This window comes from Scomber japonicus, chromosome 3 (assembly GCF_027409825.1).
Source record: "Scomber japonicus isolate fScoJap1 chromosome 3, fScoJap1.pri, whole genome shotgun sequence".
NCBI lineage: Eukaryota > Metazoa > Chordata > Actinopteri > Scombriformes > Scombridae > Scomber > Scomber japonicus.
The window spans coordinates 11920302-11940000 of record NC_070580.1 but is presented as its reverse complement, the minus strand read 5'-3'; the positions used below and the strand labels follow the sequence as shown (position 1 = coordinate 11940000).

General features: G+C 41.3%; 1 protein-coding gene across 1 annotated transcript; it reads left to right on the top strand.

The window, feature by feature from the left end:
* Positions 1–594: 594 nt before the first annotated feature.
* On the top strand, positions 595–2359 carry mafbb (v-maf avian musculoaponeurotic fibrosarcoma oncogene homolog Bb). The gene has a single exon (XM_053315455.1). The coding sequence runs from the start codon at positions 834–836 to the stop codon at positions 1818–1820; it is 987 nt and encodes a 328-aa protein (XP_053171430.1). The 5' UTR covers positions 595–833; the 3' UTR covers positions 1821–2359.
* Positions 2360–19699: the final 17340 nt, after the last annotated feature.

Sequence of the window (19699 nt, the reverse complement as noted above, 5' to 3'; positions counted from 1 at the left end):
ATAGAACACAGCAACTACAATAGTGTCAAATGCATTGTACAGCAGCCTCCTTTTTGTTGTGCAAGTGAAACCATCACAAACATGTTTAAACCACCACGAATTCAGAAATAAATATGAACCAAATTTCACCAAATAAAGGCGGATAGAAATGGTTCTGTTTTATCTAATATAGATTTGTTGAAGACAAAGGTGAGCCCACATGTTGAATCTGCTTTAAAATAATAAAAGAAATATCCAGACAAATCTGGGTGTGTAGGTATTTGACTGGATCGCACACACACGCTGTGACAAAGCTAAACACCCGTTAGAATAAATAGGCCTAAATTAAAATGGAGGACAAGTGAAACAATAGGCCTAAAAAAATGCAGATAGGAATATGAACTGCTGTGCACGAAATTTATAGGTTTTGGTCAAATGATCATCACGAACAGCTCGTGGAAACAGAATTGTAGCAGCTTTTATGCAAATCGTCCTCCTGAGCGTGTTTTGATTGGAGAGGAGCGTGGAGGTGTAGTCTGGAAGGCGTGACATAATGCCAATGCAGCTTTATGAAGAAAGTGCGCTTCTCCTGAACAGGCAGAGGTGCGTCTAGTCCTCTGGCATCAGCGGACTTTTAGTTTGTGGCTTCAGAAGCAAAACAGGCTGCGCGGTGCAGAATCACTTCGCTGTTCAGAGTTTGATCGTCTGGGAGCCTTTTTTTTACGCACGTGTGTTTTTTTTCCCCTTCTGCGCCGAAATCAAAGTTTGGAATTACTGTGAGTGCGATTTGACTGACTGCATGAAATAGCGGTGAACATTTGGGGCTCTTTGAAGAGACGAGCTTACCATTTATTATGACCGCTGAGGCGCATTCACATTTGGGACTGCAGAAAACCTCCATGGATTTCGTCAGCGACTTTGACTTGATGAAGTTCGGCGTAAAGAAGGAGACGATGCAGGGAATAGACCGTTCCTTCATCGGGCCGTGCAGCCAGCTCCAGAGACCAGACTCTGTCTCCTCCACCCCCGGCAGCACACCTTGTAACTCGGTACCCTCATCACCAAACCTCCATCCAAACGAGCAAAGAAATAACCCCGGAGGCGACCCGTTCTGGATACCCAACAACGGGGGTTACCCTCAGCAAATGTACCCTCAAGCTTTTGGTCTGACACCCGAGGACGCAGTGGAGGCCCTCATCGGTGCTACAGCGCAGCAGGGGCACCCTTCTGCGCCCCACGGCCACCACCCGCCACCTTTCCCAACAGAATATGACGGGTACGGCCACCTGGGCGAGCCTATCCAGCACTACCCGGGGCTCCCGGGTCACCCCGACATGCAAGGCATCCCAAGCAGTCACTGCCAAGACCCCTATCTCAAAGACGACATGGGGTGCGCGTCCCCTGAGTCGCCGGAGGCCCAGCAGGTCATCGGTGCGCACCACCATCTCCAGCAGCCGCACAGCCGCCAAGACAGGAGAGCCGGGGCCGATTCCCATTTCTCAGACGACCAGCTGGTTTCCATGTCCGTCAGGGAGCTCAATCGGCTCCTCAGAGGCCTCAGCAAGGATGAAGTGATGCGTCTCAAGCAGAAGCGCCGGACCCTGAAAAACAGAGGTTACGCACAGTCCTGCCGGTACAAGCGCGTCCAGCAGAAGCACATTTTGGAGCACGAAAAGACCAGCCTGGTGTCACAGGTCGAGCATCTGAAACATGAACTCAACAGACTGGTGCGTGAGAGGGATGCATACAAACTTAAATGTGAGAAACTGTCCGGTGCAAACTGTTACCACGAAACCGGGTCCACCAGTGACAACCCTTCCTCACCCGAGTATTCAATGTGAGTTTGGTGAATTGCCCGCAGAACTGGTTCTTTTCCATACAGAGACATTTATGTTGACAGCACGCCTTGCTTCTTAACAAACAATCCCAAGGACGTTTGAACATAAGGATCTCACTCAAATAATTTTAAATAGATACAACTAGGCAACAAGTTATGAATGGAAAATCACACTGAAGCATGCATGCAGGACATGTATGAGATTTTTTTATTTTATACAGGCATATGTATTTTGTCTGAAAGGATATACTTGAAATCAAAGAATATTCCCTTTTATTAATATCCAACTTATTTTTAATCATTTTGCTTAAGTTACTGCTCAATCTTCATATCAGTGATTTTGTTTGCTTAGTTTTGTAGCTCAAATTATAGCCTCATGCTTCTTTATCAAAGAAAACATACTGGAAAGAATGATGCTAGAAATTACATTATTATTATTTTTATGAATCTGATTCTGCTGGACAGATGTGTTCTTTGTTCTTCTTAAGATAATATACAGTTTTGCAAATTGTGTTTCTTTTACTATGTTTTTCATTTATTATGGATCAATAAACCTATTGAGAATTTTTAAAATGGTGTCTGGTGCTGATGGCGTAATTTACTATCCTACAAAAACTTCAAATGCACATTTTTGTCTGTACTTTTATCGTAATTATGTAATTTTGAGATGGGAGCTATTCAAACATCTTATAATCACACTCACAGTATAAACACATTGTTATACATTTCATTAATGCATAAAAGCAGATGCATACAACACAATATCAGCATACAATATAGGAAATTAGAGTACGGACGTATATTCATTTGTGTACAGGGCACATACATACTAAATTACTCTGTCTACAGTGTAGATGAAAAGAAGCAAATAAAATGATCTCCACTGTTAATTGAGAATCTAAAATTATAACGTGATCTCACAAAATCTAAATATGCTCTATAAATGCAGTGTTAGTTTCTAGAAATCTACATACTTATCATGTGACATAATATTTAGAAGCACCAGAGCAGAGTTTTCTTTTTTATCATTATGCTCAGTGCTCGTAAACGAAATGAAAGTATTCCACAGTCAAATGAAGGAGCACAGTAACAATCACATTACTGCTTATTTGTTGGTTTGCTGGTGAATGAAAGGATGAGTGGCTTTCTCTCCTTTCCTGACCTTTGCCCTTCATGGAGCGCAGCTTCCTGTGGGACCCCGGCATGTGAAAGCACAGGGGGGCTGACTGGCAGGGGCTGTGGGGCACAGATAAAATGGAGTGGAAATCAGGCTTCCCCTCTGCTCTCTTCCTCAGACAAACACATCACCTCTGCATTCATTGACAGAGGAAGAGAGGAACAACAACTGCGGCGCACTGCTCGTCGCTCCTAAGGGTTTTTTTTTTTTACACTTGATATGTTTTCTTGTTTTTTGGCCCGGGTGCCATTTTGTAATCCGCAAGCAAATTTCCTGAACACAGATCATTCTCAGTTCAGGACTACAATAATATTTGGATGACTATAATAGTTCCAAGGGCAGTGGTGATAATGTGTGATAAGTGGTCACATTGTAAATTGAGTTTATAACCTCTGTGATGGCCCGTGTGCAGAAAATCGTTGAGTTTTTAACTGTCAGAATAGACTTTCTCACCGTTCTCACCCCTTTTTACAAGGGTTCAGCTGGGCAGGTGGCTCTGTAAATGACACCACCCTTGAGCCTGAAAACCAGGTTCTCTTTTCATGTTTGACCCCTGACAGATTTGACCTCACCCCTCTGTTGGGGGAAATTAGCTCTAAAATCACACCACAGGTGCAAAAGTACTTTCTTTCTGACAACAGGCCTAATCCCTGTAGGTCGGCCCACTACATTGGGAGTATGTGATGTAGATGAGTGCGTTTGTGAACATTGAAGATGTAGCAGAAAAATAACCAGATGTTTACAGCGATTAATAACACTCCTCTATATTTTAATCTTCATGGGAAAGCATCATTAATTAGTGGCTCATATACATGGCATAAGACTATGTTTACAGGCATAGTTTAATTTTAAAATGAGGTTTGCTGAATTTAAAAGTGTACGAGTAAATATGATCATTAACAGTAAAACTGCTCAAATGTCTGCTGTGCACCAAATAAAATTCACCATCAAATTTTATTGATAAATTTTGTTATTAAATGAGTTTAGTGAAATAATTTGTTAATTTTCATGGCTGTAAATGAAATAATCAGTTGAAAAGTGTGCTTAACATTAGCTTTAGATTTCCAAAACCTTACAGCATTTTAGACTGACCTATCTTTACTATTTGAATATTTTATACTTGAGGAAACTGAGTGCGTGGTATGTACGTTCCTGTATGCTCGCTTACATTTTACATTACGTACATCGATGCATGTGCAGTCTTTCAAACACTGCTTTTCTTTGTTCAGGGTTGTGGGTTCTGCGCACTTGCATACATCACATGTGGATTTATAAGCAACGGCGGCGTAATACAGTAGAAGTGTTGGCGAGGAGAGCAGTTTGTGGTACTGTGTGACAGTGTGCAGGGGTGCCATTGTAGAAACGATTAGCCAGCTCTTTTCCCTCGCATGTGATAGGCTAGTGGGCCTGATGTGGGAGCCTCGCACTTCCCCCAACCCCCTCCTCCCCGCCACCAACACCCCGAGCCACAGCGCCTGAGGCTGGCTACTGAGTCAGCAGGAGGGAAAGGTGTCTGCACGGCTGTGGCATCAGAACAAGAGAGAAAGCAAAATAGCTGGAGAAGGATAAAGAGCGGCGGAAATAGTCTAGAATAGACATGCTTGCATTTTTTAAAAACAGGCGGAGAGAAGGAACGATTCCACAGAAAAAATATGTACGGAATGATGAAGCAGGTTAAAGAGGAAGCATCATCATGTCATGAATTATTTCAAAATCTCTCCTGCAGAGGCCTATATATTACATAGTGTCCAGTAAGACGAGATACGAGAAGCTTTTTCACAGAGAATAATGAGATGGATGGCTGGTTTTCAGTGAAAACATTTAAACATGTCCATCCGAATCAGTTGAATGTGGTACCAGCCTCTTGGCTGCGTGCTGGGGTTTGCCAAGGCCTGGCTTCGTCTCAGACAGAGGACACAGACAGAGGAATGCTGCAGATAGTCACCATTGTGTGGGGAGAGGCAGAGGAATGCAGGCTGCCAGGCTACGTACACTGACACCAATGAACACAGCCAGAGGCCTCGAACCATGAGGGAAGGCCGGGCCAACAGACCCCACAGTCAAACATCACTCACCACTTCCATCTGTGATATCATACCCATCTTCCCTGGACAGTGTTGGTTTGGTCCAGCTCGGCTGTCTAAACACAAAGTATCTAGTTAAAGAGCTCCTGACCCACTGTCACAAAAACTGTCAGAGATTAGATACAAAACCGTCCATCAAATAAGCATTAGTTGATCAGCTAAGTAAATATTCTTTTGTATCAGACACACACTGCTGATCAATCAGTGAATTCACAATGATGATTGTCACTAATCTTGTGTGGCTAAATGTCAACCGACCAGACATTTGACCCCTAATGACAAGAGATTTCCAGCTCCAGCCAGTTCTTTTACCGTTGTTTTGCAATAGTAAAAGGCTACACTGGTGATCGTCTGTGAGAGTGGCTTCACGTGAAGTGCAGAGCAGAGATTGGGATGGAGGACAGGATGAACGAGAGGCTTCCTCTTTCACTTCCTATATGAGGGTCCAGTCAAGTGACTCTTTGTGAGAGTGTTAGGTTGTGTGTCGCAGGAAAACGCAGCTTCGACGGCTGTGGTTTCCGCTCAGGATGTCCAGTCGTTTCTGCGCACAGTTGTGACACTGTGAATCATGCAGTGATCACACACGCACACAGACGTCTCCATGGACATGGCACACATACACACACGCAGACATGCTTATGCAAATCCAGATTCATGTGTTTGCGTACTTTCTTGTTCTGTCTCACACAAGCACGTTTTTAAATGCAATCATGTGATGTGATTTTTCTTTTATTATACATGTCTGTCTCTGTTTGATTGCTTTAGCTCCTGCATAAACTATGATGACTTAACTTTTTTTATGACACATCCTGAAAGATTCCACAGTAATTATGATTGTACTACTGGTAATGACTGAGGTTATCACATGATGGGCTCTACAGGATCCAACAGAGTGGATTAATGTGTAGCCCCAGCACTACAATAAAGCTTGCCTTGCTATCTTATTGGCTGCAATAAGGAATCTGGCTTCCTGGGGACGTTGTGTTCAACGTGTGTGTGCATGAACTCTTGGGGATCTGATAGGAAGGCCCTCCGATAAAGAGCTTGTCACGTTTCAGTGGACACCACTGAGAGACGTGTGACAAAGTCCTGTCACATTGTAGACCATGGACTTTGGTTACAGACCAAAGGGTGAACCACTGTATGTAATAATTATACAGGTTCCTCCCAGCGTGACAGAAACACTATAAAACACAGCTTGAGCATTTTAACAGAGGTGAAAAACAGGGTTGTTTTTTTTTTACTGCCGTACACAGCAAGGGTAAAAGAACTGTGCAACTCATCTTAAAGTGACTAATTGTTTTACATACATTCCAATACCCCCACCCTCAACACCTTGCTGTTCATTCCTATGATGGATACACGGGATATTCTCCTGCTTAATGAGAGTGACACTGCAGTTTTACAGCACAAATCTAGGGGCAAATAAATGGAGGGAGGATTATTTAACAGAAGAGAGAGATATCTTTTCCTTTCATTCCCTGCTAGGATTTCCTGTTCTGTTTTATGGGGGTCATGCAGCTGGCAGGCGCCCTCCTGTTTCTGTCCATAATGATGACAGGCGCCCATTAGTGCACAGTAGAAACACGAGCCACAGAGGTTAACTGAGGCTCTTCCCCCCCCTGACAGCCTCTTCCCCTTCCATAGCCCCTGGCCCCCAGTATACTGCCTACCTACAGTATCTATAGGGCAGATAATTGTGGCTCTCAGTTGCTGTTGGCAAAGTTTTACTGATTAAGGGTCAGCTCCTGCTCAGATACCAGCATGTGCACCCTGGCGAGTTCAACGTAACCTGGAAAGCAGGTCGAGCCCCTAGGGACCATATTGTGTCTCTGGTATATAACATACTCACATCCAGGGGGACTTTGGGGTTTAGGGAAGAGGTCTGCCGATGAGAAAACACACAGTTAAAGCTGTCGTTAGGAAATGAAAGTAAGAAAAAGGGAAAAAGAAAGCATGTTTTTTAGTGGTTTTGACTGTCAGTGTGTGTGGGGGTTGGGGAGGACTGGGTAGAGGGCGTCGCGAGGTTGAGAACAGTCAAAAGTATCAAGGAAATGTACCTGCAGAGAAGAATTCGATTAGAATTAGTTTGGACATCTGATGTGATATTTGAGTGAACATAAAGTAGATAAAATACAGATTCACCAAAATTGAAAAAGAAGAAAAAGATGACGGGTTTTCAAATTGAAAGTACACAGTTGTCACAGCTGATGTGCCATTCAACACCCGTCTTCATGAGCTTCTGCAGGTGTCGCTGACATGAGAAAATGGCAGCAGTCTCATACGTTCTGGTGAAGTCTAACAGGCCTCTTTGGAATTGGGTGTGTCCCTCTCCCACTAATGTGTCATGGTAACATTTCTCTTGTGTCATAACTCTTCCTCCATGTTTCTCAGAAGCCCTTTGCTGAACTCTGAGCTGTACTGTATGTTTTTTTTCTTTTCAGCTGATTTTAGCATAGCCCTATCCATCTCTACCCTCTATGCAGCTGGAGGATTTGGCAGAACAGTCTTCTCACGCCCATTCTTTGATTCTTTGGCCATCTTTGTCATCATGCTCGATGTTAAGCCTCTGCTAAAACAACTGAGGAACAACCAACTGTGTGCTGTGGTCGGACTGTCAGGGAGAGAAGCTTGTGATTGGCCAACACAGAGCTTATAAGGAATCTATTTAAGGGGATGTAGGCTTTTATACTCCAGTGAACCCATGTACTTGTTTGCTCCTTTTGTGGTCAGGATACAGGAAGTACTTTGTTCTGAGATTTAACGGCAGAAGAAAAAGAAATCTTAACTTCTCGAAAAAATTAAATGAAAGGTTATAAGTAAACGACAAAGTTTATTGAGGGTGTGATAAGATTTCTCACTACAATTAAGATAGACGCTATCATTTTCTAACCTACAAGCAGACACATAAATATGCTTCCTGTGTCTTGAACACTGCAAACAGAAATCTCTCATGGTTATTGGAAAACAAATTAATGTTGACAAATGCTATATAAACTAATAATTGTTATATTTTTATTGATTTCTGAAGTTAAACCTGCAGTAACAGATTGTTGGGGGTCACTTTGGGGCAGCAGAACTGCTGTAAACACAACATTGACATACTGGCGTCTTATAAGTTGATATGGTGAAGCTGTTAGCAAATAGTTGCTCATTTACATATCCAGAAAATACAGTGCAACATCAGCACTCACACAGAGTTGTTTCAGACTCCCTTGTGAATGGAAGTCCTATATTAACTGTTGTTTCACGCTGTGTTTTTGGCCTTTAGCAGTTCGGGAAATATGTAGTGCTTTAGCTGCTAGATAGGCCTACATAAAATATACAATTTTCACTAGGTAGCTCCATTTTGTATTTTTTTTGCTAAAAACGGCTGCCTGCTATGTCTGGAAATGATGTTGATGAGAGTGGTGAGAGTGAACCAATAGAGAAAAGTTGCAGGCCAGAAAATCAAAACAATAAGCTCCAAGATGCTAAAACGCTCAGAGAGGAGCTGCAGAGATCTCTGTGGGTTCATCACTACAAGCAGCTCCTTTCACATTATACAGAGATATAGTTCATATGTTGTTTAGTTGTTGAATGTTCATCCATTTTAGTTTAGAATTTTGCATGCCAGCAATTGTTAATTGGATCTAAGTACAAGGTACAGCGAAGACTGATGGGAATTTTATTAATTTAGCTTATATTTGATTATAAACCAAATTTTGACCTGATGACAACACCAGATGAAAAATCAGAGGAGCACCAACATGGTTGTGATTCATCCTTATGTGAACATGAATGTGAGCCAAATGTAATGGTCATCCATCCAATAGATGTTGAGACATTTCACTTAGAACCACCAATTTCATCCTCATGCTGTGGTGTCATGGTGTTAGAGAAAATGTCAGAGTATAACCAAAGTCATTAGGATGCATCATCTGGGAACCTTGAATGCCTTTACAGAATATCGTGGCAATACATCAAGTAGATGTTGACATATTTCACTGGATAAGTGACATTTTTGACTTGAGAGTAATTAGGCTTCGTAGGACACCACAGATATCCGTACCAGATTTCATGGCAACCCATGCAGCAGTTGTTGAGTTAGCAGCAGTCTGGTGTGAGAGAAGAGAAAGCGAAGTGTATAAAGGAACACACCGCCCACACGTGGCCGAGTGGTGGCCTGCACCACTAACATGTCCAAGCTGTACAACAACACAAGTTGGTGGCCTCTGACTTGTAACCCAACAAACTCTGACCTCAGCCTGCCTGTCAGGTGTTGAGAGCCGTTCAACTGTCCAATTGTTGGGGGAACCCCGTATCTGTTAGCCTCTCAGACGTTTAAGTACTGCTTGCTGCTGGAGCGCAGATGGAACCTCAGATAAATCAGACAAATGAGTGCAAACGATACCCTGGCTGTCGATCAGACCACGGACTGATAACATCAAAGGCCAAGAAAAAAACAATCTTAAAATGTGTTTGTGTCTCAGTTTGGCTGTACGGGTGAAAAACATTTGGAGTGAGTGTGTCAGCTTCAAGTCTCTTTTGTGCAGGCGAGGTCAAAAGGGCACTGTGTGTGTGAGTGACAGCAGTAATGTGAGGCTATATTTAAATCCTTTAGAGAGGAACAGCCTTGACTCTTGTGGATCTTACGCATCCTCTTTCCACACAAAAAAAAAAATGAAACTTTGTAATTCGGTAACTCTAAATAAAACTTTCCATATGACTTAGCGACAGTAATTATTTTAAGATGATGATTATGTAATCCATTGCTAAATTTGCAATTATTGTCAAATTGTGACTTTTAAAATAAAGTGCTTTTCTGAAGGGGTGACTAAATGTGAAAATGTAAAGAAACAGACACAAAATCTGTATTTTGGACAATGATCTCACATCTCCTGACAAGTTACAAAGTAGGTTATGTATTATTGGCAGGTCTGGTATCACTGCCTGGCTCAGATGGATTTTATTGATCCCTAAGATAGTGTGAACCCTTTCTTTAAAGATTCTTTCCCAATGTCCTGCTGAGGAGTTCAGTTGCTTTGTTGTCGAGATAGATCTTCAGCCTTAACATTGTTGATTCATCAGTGGCAGCTGAGGCATTTGGTAAAAAACTACTGTGGCTGATTGGTGGAAGGAGTGGAAAGCAGTAGCACTAGGCTTTCCCACAGAACCAGGAGGAGAAGACTTTGAAATAGGAGCAGCTTCTCTGAAGCTTTATCAAGCCCTGATCAGCTGATAAATCTGTCAGAAGCGGCAGTCCCTCAATAAGAACCTGTTATTCATAGTATGTGCCAGTAAAACAAATCTTTAAATGACTAATCCTTTAATCCTGATTCAGTGTTTCATCAGCAGAAAAAGCACTTGTGTTCGCTGCGATGACTTCAACTTGTTATCTGGGGCGGTGCTTCCCAAATCACTTTAAAATGTCACCTAAATGTTTGAGATTAATGAGAAAAGTGTGTGGCAGATGGATCATATGTTATCCCTTCACTCTTTGTCTGTGCAGAGCGGCTCACCCTCAGGCCTACTTTGACACGCACATGCATACCTATCTGTGCTTCTATCTCTTTACAGTATATCTGTGTCAGCAGCGGGCTGAGGCAGGAGCATGAGAAATGGAGGCGAGCTCGGTCCTCAGTGCCACAGATAAGGGCTGTGCATTCAGCTGTAAACACTTTCTGTGTGGGTGTGGGTGTGTGTGTGTGTGTATATAGTGAGTCTTTATTTCCATCTGTTTTCATCACCTCTGGAAAGGTGGCATGACGAGTCTTCCCACAGGAGTGGCGAGAGCATTGCCGTCCCACACCTTCCTCCTCTCCTCACCTTACTTGATGACATGGGCCTTATCGCTGCATCTGCCGGGCCAGTTAGTCCCTTCCCCCTTTGTTTGAGGATTAGGGGGATGCTACTGCACCCATTGTGAGCCACACTGGGGCACAAAACTGGGAGCTTTCCGACACCAACGAGGCACTGATCTCGTCCTCTTTGAAAAGGTCGTATTTAGAGTCAAACGATAAATTCAGATAATCATTGAATCATCCCTTAGATTGCTGGGGTGAACTCTGTCTGACTGCTTGATATGCAAATATCTTCTTTTACTCCACACTGCATTAAATCATCATTCTGTTTGGCCTCCAGCTGTGGGGGAAAGAAGTAGCTTGTTTAGATCTCTAAGTCAGGATGCTGTGAAACTAACTAACTTTACTCATATGATATTTTTTAAAAACTCAGTATAATATTCCATGGCTATATCAGGACATTTCATTAAGTTTTAGTTTAGGAAGGTTTGGAAATGTTTCACAAAAGTGGTGACAGCATCAAAGAGGTGAAGCCTTCACTCCATAGTGAGCCACCATTACAAAGAGAGGTTGACCTTGCCTTTGGCCTCTTGGCTGTCTGACAAAGCAATCCCCATGCTCTAGTGCAGTACGGCTGTCCTCTAAATGAAAGTAGCTGAGAGGCGAAGGGCAAAGAGGCCTATGGAATATCAATGTGCGATGCTCTCAATTAAGATTAAAGCTTCGAATGGAATCCTATGGAGCCGCTTCTCTAAGAAATGCTTGACATTTTACCCTTGCTGACTCTGGATAAAAAAAGTGTCCTGCGCCACCAGTATCACCACCACCACCACCACCTCCGCTAACTAGCTGCCCCCTCCTCAGCTAGCCCCCCTGTTCGCTGAATTCATTCTGTAGATATTGACTTAGGCTACAGTCACACTTCTAAGAAATAAGTGAAATGGATCATCTTACTGCCAGTGGATGATAAGAATACTGAAATATGAAAAAGCGTCTGGGTCAGCAAAATGACAAACTAGGGGGGGAAATATGAGGCAGTCATGATAAACCCTTAGAGACAAATTCCCCACAGCAAGACGGAGAAATGAGGAGAGGGAAAAGAGGGGCAGAGAGGAAAAGGAGAGAATATGCATCGCCAATCCTATTTTAAATATATGTTTAAGACAGAGCCTCATTAATTTATAACATGTGTATCCCCCTCGAAATGTAGACGGACTGTGTGTGGAAGCAGATACACAAAACGCCAGCCGTGATCTGATTTCATGCAGATCTATTATAAGGGAGCATTTCACTTTCTATTTGATAATTTCATCATAATAAATACAACGATATTTTTTCATCATTTCCAACAATAGTACACAGTGTTGTTTATGTATTTCAAGACCAAACACTCCTTGTTAATAGGATGCAGCCTTTTACATAGTTAAAATTCTGTGCTTTATTCCCTTTAATTATGAGAGTGTTAGAGATTTATTTAGCAGTTTGTTAAGATTCAGCAGATGTCGTTTCTGGGCCGATAGCTTCAGTGTGAATAAAAAAACATGAGTCAGTATTTACTTGAAATGTGCGACATATTTCCTGGTGATTTACAGAACATTATGTCAGTTGTTTGCATCCGATCCTGTAGATTAATACAGATTATGATGCTGTTTACAATGTGCATCTGTCAGCATGGTCGTGTCTGAGCAATGGGAGCTTTTCTATTTGGGTTTTTTTTTTTGGGTTTAAAGATAGGGAGGAAAAATATTACATGGCTATTTAAATCAAAATGTTACATTAGTATGAAACACATATGTTCGGTTTGTTCGGCATATGAAACTCCAGGTGGGAATAAGATGTGCGTGTAAAGCTGATGCAATATTTTATCGCTGAAAGTGAGAGAGCAGGGACTGATTATGAATACGATGTAGAAAATAAGATCAAAATGGAGTCTATCGTGTAAACTCCACCCTTGATAAACAGAATTCCACATCACGCTCCAACTCTGCAGTTAACTGAATCAATGCAATTCCACTTGTGCTGATCTTGCAGACTGAGGCCCTTCCCCCCATCCTCCCTCTCTTTCTCCCCCTCCCTCTCCCTCTCCCTCTCTCACATGCACCCACCCCGTCTCCCTCCCCGTGCAGGTCTACCCATCGTAACACATTAGCAGTAGAAGCCATCACACAATCAAGACAAGGCAGTGTATGAGACGTCAGGCCAATTTGTTTCCTTCTTGGAGCTACATCACATTAGCAGGGTGGCTATACCCTTGAGCTAAATCCAAGTTCACACAGAGGGAGCGCGCTGCTGGACAGGAGGGCAGCGGTGTCAGCACTTTTCAGACGGCTGCTGACATGTATCCAGCAGACTGACATGTATGAAAAAAAGCTTGATAGTTTGAAATATGGCCTTTTGGATGTTTCTTTTTTTTTGCGTAAGCACGTAATGCCATTTCCCGAGGCCTGGAAGAGAAAGAGTGCACAGTCAGAACATTTTACAAAAAAAAGTTCCTCAGTCAGAGGTCAGGACAAAACATGAATCTGTCAACTAAATGAAAGGGCCTGATTTTATTTCCACTTTCATCAGGATCTCATGCCCCACAAATAAATGTGATATGACTTCAGCTGTGCCCTCCCTGAATCAGAAGACAAATGTGACTCAGAGAGGCCAGTCAATAGTTCAATTATCTGATATCTGTCTTGCTTAATTAAACATATAATTGACCATCCAAGGGCTAATGATAGCCATCCCATCACCCATGAATCCAGTGGATTTGGCATAACCACCACTTGACCCTGCTGTGGATTGACTGGCCTTAGGTACAGGGTCAGAGTGTATCCACTGTTCAAGCGCTGTGACACTCCTCGAGACTACACTCCACGTTGCATGTCTCAGGATGTGGCTCTCAGCTCTGCCAAAAACAGTTGGAGGGAAAAATGCAATTACTGCAAGATTATCATACTGCTTCCGTTTGACTTTTCTGACTGAATTCATGAATATATATGAATCCATCTTGCATCTCAATCTGAAAACCCCCCCGTCTTAGCCCCTCACATTCATGTTTGGCTGCTGGCATTTTCTTTGTTTCCTCAAAGTGTGTTTTTACAGGAAGATTAAAGTGTTACCCTGAAAAAACCCAACCATAATTCAAGAAAGTACGAAACATCAAAAATCTCAACGTACTTTTCTCAACATAAAAAAAAGGAAGAAAAGAAAAATCATCACTGTAAAATTTTTTATAGAACTTAAAGGGAGAGTGCTGTGTGAAGGATGTGTTTTTCCTAAATATTGCTGTTGTCAGGTGAAAATCTCTGAAATGTCAGAGACACAATCTGGTTTTTAGCTTGATGACAAAGCATTTTTAAGTTTATTCAGTTGCGTTCTGGAAGGTTTTTATGAGAGTGAAGCCCATAGCAAATTTCCACACTATTTCATCAAAATAATGGTTCAATATTTTGGAAATGCTTCTTGCTCAGAATTAGATGAGAAGATTGATAACACTCACACAGGAGCAATTAGCTTAGCTGTGGCTAAATCACTGCACTCTTCCAATAAATATTACCAGCATGTAGCTTCCCATTAAAATATATTATATAAGTTTACAGATATTCTTTTTTATAGTTCAGTTTTTGATGGGATAATATTATTTTTTGATAGAGCCAGGCTAGCTGTTTAGCCATGCTTCCTCCTGCCTTTATGCTAAGCTTAGCTGATCACTTCCTGGTTCCAGCTACATACTAAAGCATACAAAACAGAGCTTTTATATTCTCCTCTAAATCCCAGCAAGAAAGTAATTAAGTGAATGTTTACCAAAATGTATCATTGTTTAAAATATGCACAAGCACATGTACTCAATGACATGAAGAGCACCAAAAGCATCCCATTATTGTTTTATTTGTATGGTTTTATGTCAAGACACTTTTATCACATGACGTCCTGCAATTTCTCTATTTCTAGACACACATCAGCGTCAACTTCTTGATGTGGACAATCCAAGCCTTTTTTAAGTTCTTCATGTCATTAAGTGTCTATATTTGTGCAAATATTAGCATTTTAAATGTTAATCATTTATCCACATTCAACAACTGTTTGAAAAACCTTTTTTTTAACTCATTTTTGTGGATTCTTTGATACAACATTCAGATTTAAATCAGAAAACTATCTGATCAAAAAGTAGAGGAGATTAACAATCTGACCATTCAATGCAAGCTTGACAGGTTCTTTTGATCATTTGTTTAAGTTTTTAAGGATACAGAACAGAAGAACAATAGAGCCAAAGAAAACAAGAGCACAATTCAACTCATTTAAATTAAATTGCATAAGTTGGGTTCTACCCTGAATTTTTATTGTTTTTCTTTTTAGTCTAATCATGTATACTCACTTAGTACTACGAAAAAAAACATTATTACTTTTGTGTAAATATCATATCACAGTGTAGTACACTTCAAAATACCTGACGACACCTGCACCCAACCCCCGAATACCCACACACACATACACACAAAGACACAGAGCGCCCCTCTCTTTCTGAATGTATCACCAACCTTTGGACTTCGCCACTACTCCCCTTAATAGCTCAATCTGACGGATCATTTAAAAGCCCGCTGAAACAGACAGATGGGTAATGGATTGCATAGCAAATCAATGCTCGGATCAATGGAAGACATGCATCAATAAATGGATAGAGAGCTGCTGAAATAGACACCAGAGTTAATGTGAAACAGCGTAGAACATCATTGTGTGGAGTACACAGTGGAGGAGGCTAATATGCGTCAGCCCTGCTGATAAGGTGTCCTTTTGAATAATGCAGACAACAAAATGACAGTGATAAGCTAAACTTAAGCTGAGCTGCTATAGTGTGGCTGGAGAGGCTGCGTATTTAGTGCCCACCCCCAACAAATAGACACACACACACACACACTCACATTCACACTCACACAGCCTACTGTAGCTTCAAAGCAATTTCCTGTTAATTTACACAACTGTAATCATGTGACAGTCCTGGTCAGACTGAGTTTGTGGTGAGCAGGACTGTAGATACAGTGCAAAGGGAACAGGAAACAAACTAAAGGATAAATCTGTGTTTTTTTTTTGTACAAACACAGAGTCCTAGCAATCTTTACTCCGTCCTCATCAGGGTCATAAATATGAGTAAGCACAGAGTCACTTTCATCAGGAGCAAACTGTCTTGTTATTTACTGATGTAAGACAGTATGCTGAGCTTACATGCTGGGACACATGGTGCTGTGGGGGAGCAGCTCACCACAAGTGTTGAACTTGTGTTGGACTCAGGTGGCGTTGTGACCAGAGGCTGACTCATCGCTGCAGCACTGGACGCTCAGGACTTGTGGTTTAAATGTCCAACAGCATGAGACATCCTTCTCTGATAGCTAGTCTTCATACCGGAGAGATTGTGTCAACGGCTGTGAATAGGCATCAAAATAAATGTAATGCTTGATAGAAACTAAGCTTGCACAACTCGGACAAGCAAGTGGCAAGACGCTACACCTGTTTCTCATGTGCTCGTGCCATAAATCTCTGGTGAATGGCTGGTTTAAAGGGGTGGCTGCTAAGGAGCAGCTGTACCCATCTAAAAATAGCGGCAAGGCTGCTGCTGGACAGCGTGTTAAAGCTCAACATGCAGTTTAGCACAAAGAGCCTACCAACAATACCTTCCACCTGCATTAGCCAAACTGCAGCCTGGCATCAGCATTTAGAGCGCAGGAAGTGACTGACATGCTGTGCAAACTGAACGTCCGCGCGTGTCACTGTGTCTGACTCACTCACCCAAACAACGGCCTGCTCCTGACCACATAATTTAGACACACTTTATTTTTCCAATGAGCTGAACATTCATTATCAGCATCTCGTGGCCTGAGGCAGAACGCTCCCTGCCCGGTGTAGTGACAACCACCAGCCGCCCTGATGGAAAACAAAGCCAAGATGGCACAGTAAACACAAATCACTATGACAGGCACAGTTCAACAAAGTAGGACTCAGCACACTAAGCACATTTTATCATTGTTTTCTTTTAGTCAGGTCCTTTTTCTAAATTAAAGAACAGACTGAAATGCCTCCATCCAGCCCTGCTTGTTCAGGCTGATAATAAAAAGAGTGAGTGTACATGCGTGGGCCTGCTTGCGTATGTGTGTATTCGGGTGCACACACCTGTTTGGGTGCACTGTAGGGTAAATGTAATTGCAAAACACAGAGACTGGCAGTGTTTAGAGATCCCAAATTGCACCTCTGGGAGTCACTATAGCTCACAATCTGACTAATGAAGGCCAAGTAATCAAGCTTCAAACTCATCAGCCATGTTTGCTGTAATTAAAAGGTTTATGTTCGGCGTCAGGAGAGCCATTTGACTCTGTCAGTCAGTGTCAGAAGCCCAACTTGATTGTTCGGTATTTCCAGGAGTTTAAGCATTTTACACAAATTCAACTTCTGTAATTGATTATTCAGTTAGAAGACAAATATGCCATAACAAATACATTGTGCTACAGTTAGAAGAAGTAAAGTCTGTGTATTCATGCCCATGCACCAAGAGACCCTCCATAAATGTACATGGTTGATGTATATAAATCCAATAATCAATTGTATGAAGAGCACTGTCTGTCTGCATCATCCTGATCTATACTGTCCTATGGGACTCTGAGGGGCTGTGAGGGGGTGATGGAGGGTCTTTTAGTGTAAAATACTGCTGTCATGCTACACAGTACATTCTCTGCACCTGTCATACATTAAGAATTACAACAGGAATAAACACAACATACACATATAAACATTCACATGGAATCCTGCAAATACATTCACATGAACTAGCAGCAACGGTTTCACTGGCGTCCAGCACATACTGCAACCTCCTGGAAACAAATGATCACTATTGTCGTCCCTGTTTCTACACACCTGCAATTAAAAGGTTATTTCACACCTGTGTGGCTTTGATTTGTCAGTGTGCACACAGCACACTCGTGCTTGCTAACAGGATTAGAGCTTAACACATATTTGGTAGGATATAATGTTACACCTACTGTCAGACATGCTGACATCCACAAGGATTTTACCCAGCATGCAGCAGGAGAGGTTCTGCCACCAGCGCTCTCTGGGGATCATAAGTGACCTGAAGAGGACATCAGACAGCGGTTGTTTGTCTCTTCATGCTATGTTCACACAAACTTAAAAATGTAGCATTTTAAGAAAGAACAATGAGGCTGCCAGGAAGTATCAATAGCTGACTCATCTTTAATTAATGGAGATGGGAATCTGGTTTTGGATTAAATTGCAATAACTCAGCAAAGTCTTTGAGGTTACAAATTATGAACATGGTGCTGTTTACTAGAAACACATCTTTTGTGTTTCCAGAGTTCCAGCACATCTCTGTGAAGGGAGTGAGGCAGGTTTTAAATAAGGGCAGGGCTCTCTCTGGTGGCTGAGGCCTGCTAGTGTTGCTGCTGACTGTCATCACGAGTCATATTCCAGTAAGCAAAGAGGCTTTTTTTTAAATCAAGAAAAACAAACAATTAAAAAGTAAATCATAGATATGTTTTTTTAATTGTCATGTGCGTGAAGTGGGATATGTGATGTTTTCTGTTCACCAGTGAACCGAGCCTAATAGGTGTAGACTGTTGTGTTGTGGATCCCCCACTGCTTTCTTGATTACAGTCAGTGGTTGCTTTGCAGCAGCCAATTAAAATCAAATACCATTCTCTCACATATTACCACCATTGTATTTACTTGTAGATCAATCCCCTTCAGCTGTGCCATTTTACATAATGAATGCAGAGGCTTTTGATGTGTTTGCCTGGTAGGAGATGCACACACCACAGGAAGAGCCGCCGGAGGTCCCGCTGTTCTTACCTTATTGCCATGTAATAGTTTGAAGTGTAGGCTGTATTAAGTATCAGTGGCGATAAAGTGGCATGTTGTAAATGAAAAACATTTCTCACACTGAAACTTGTTTTTAAATTAATTGCTAAAGTTGTAGTTCACTGCAGTATTTTATATATATATATATATATATATATATATATATATATAAGAGCCGGCGGCTCTTCCTGTGGTGTGTGCATCTCCTACCAGGCAAACACATCAAAAGCCTCTGCATTCATTATGTAAAATGGCACAGCTGAAGGGGATTGATCTACAAGTAAATACAATGGTGGTAATATGTGAGAGAATGGTATATATATATATATATATATATATATATATATATATATATATATATATATACACATACATATATATATACACATACATACATTATATATGTGTTATATTATACATGTTATATTATACATTAAAATATAACTGTTTTGTACATTTCTGCTGCTGAAATAGACACCAGAGCCAGAACAAGCCTAAAGACATAATATCAGTCAATATTGATATGAGTGAAACTACAATAACATTATCATTAAATTGATTTATATTGGGTAACCTATCTCTGTGACCATCAATAAGAATATCAATGGTTGAAGACACAATTCAATACAACTATGTAAAAATACTATGAGTAAAAGTCTTACATTAAAAATGTTACTTGAATAAAAGCATCAGTTAAATGTACCCGAAGTATCAAAATTAGAAGTAAATTTTCTCTATGTCATTATGCTGTTATATATCATTGGATTATTGTCACTGGTGAAGCTAAATTGAACTACTTTATGTACAGTTAGGCATGTTTAACTGTATTTATAGTAGAACTGTATTGATTAGTTGATTGACGGAAAAGCAACATATAAATGATTTTATTTATACTAATACTATATGTTTCATTTAATCAAGCAGAACTGCCAACAACTCTGTGGTTGAAACATCTCAACTGTGAGAAATGACTTCTTGACTGTTTTTCATA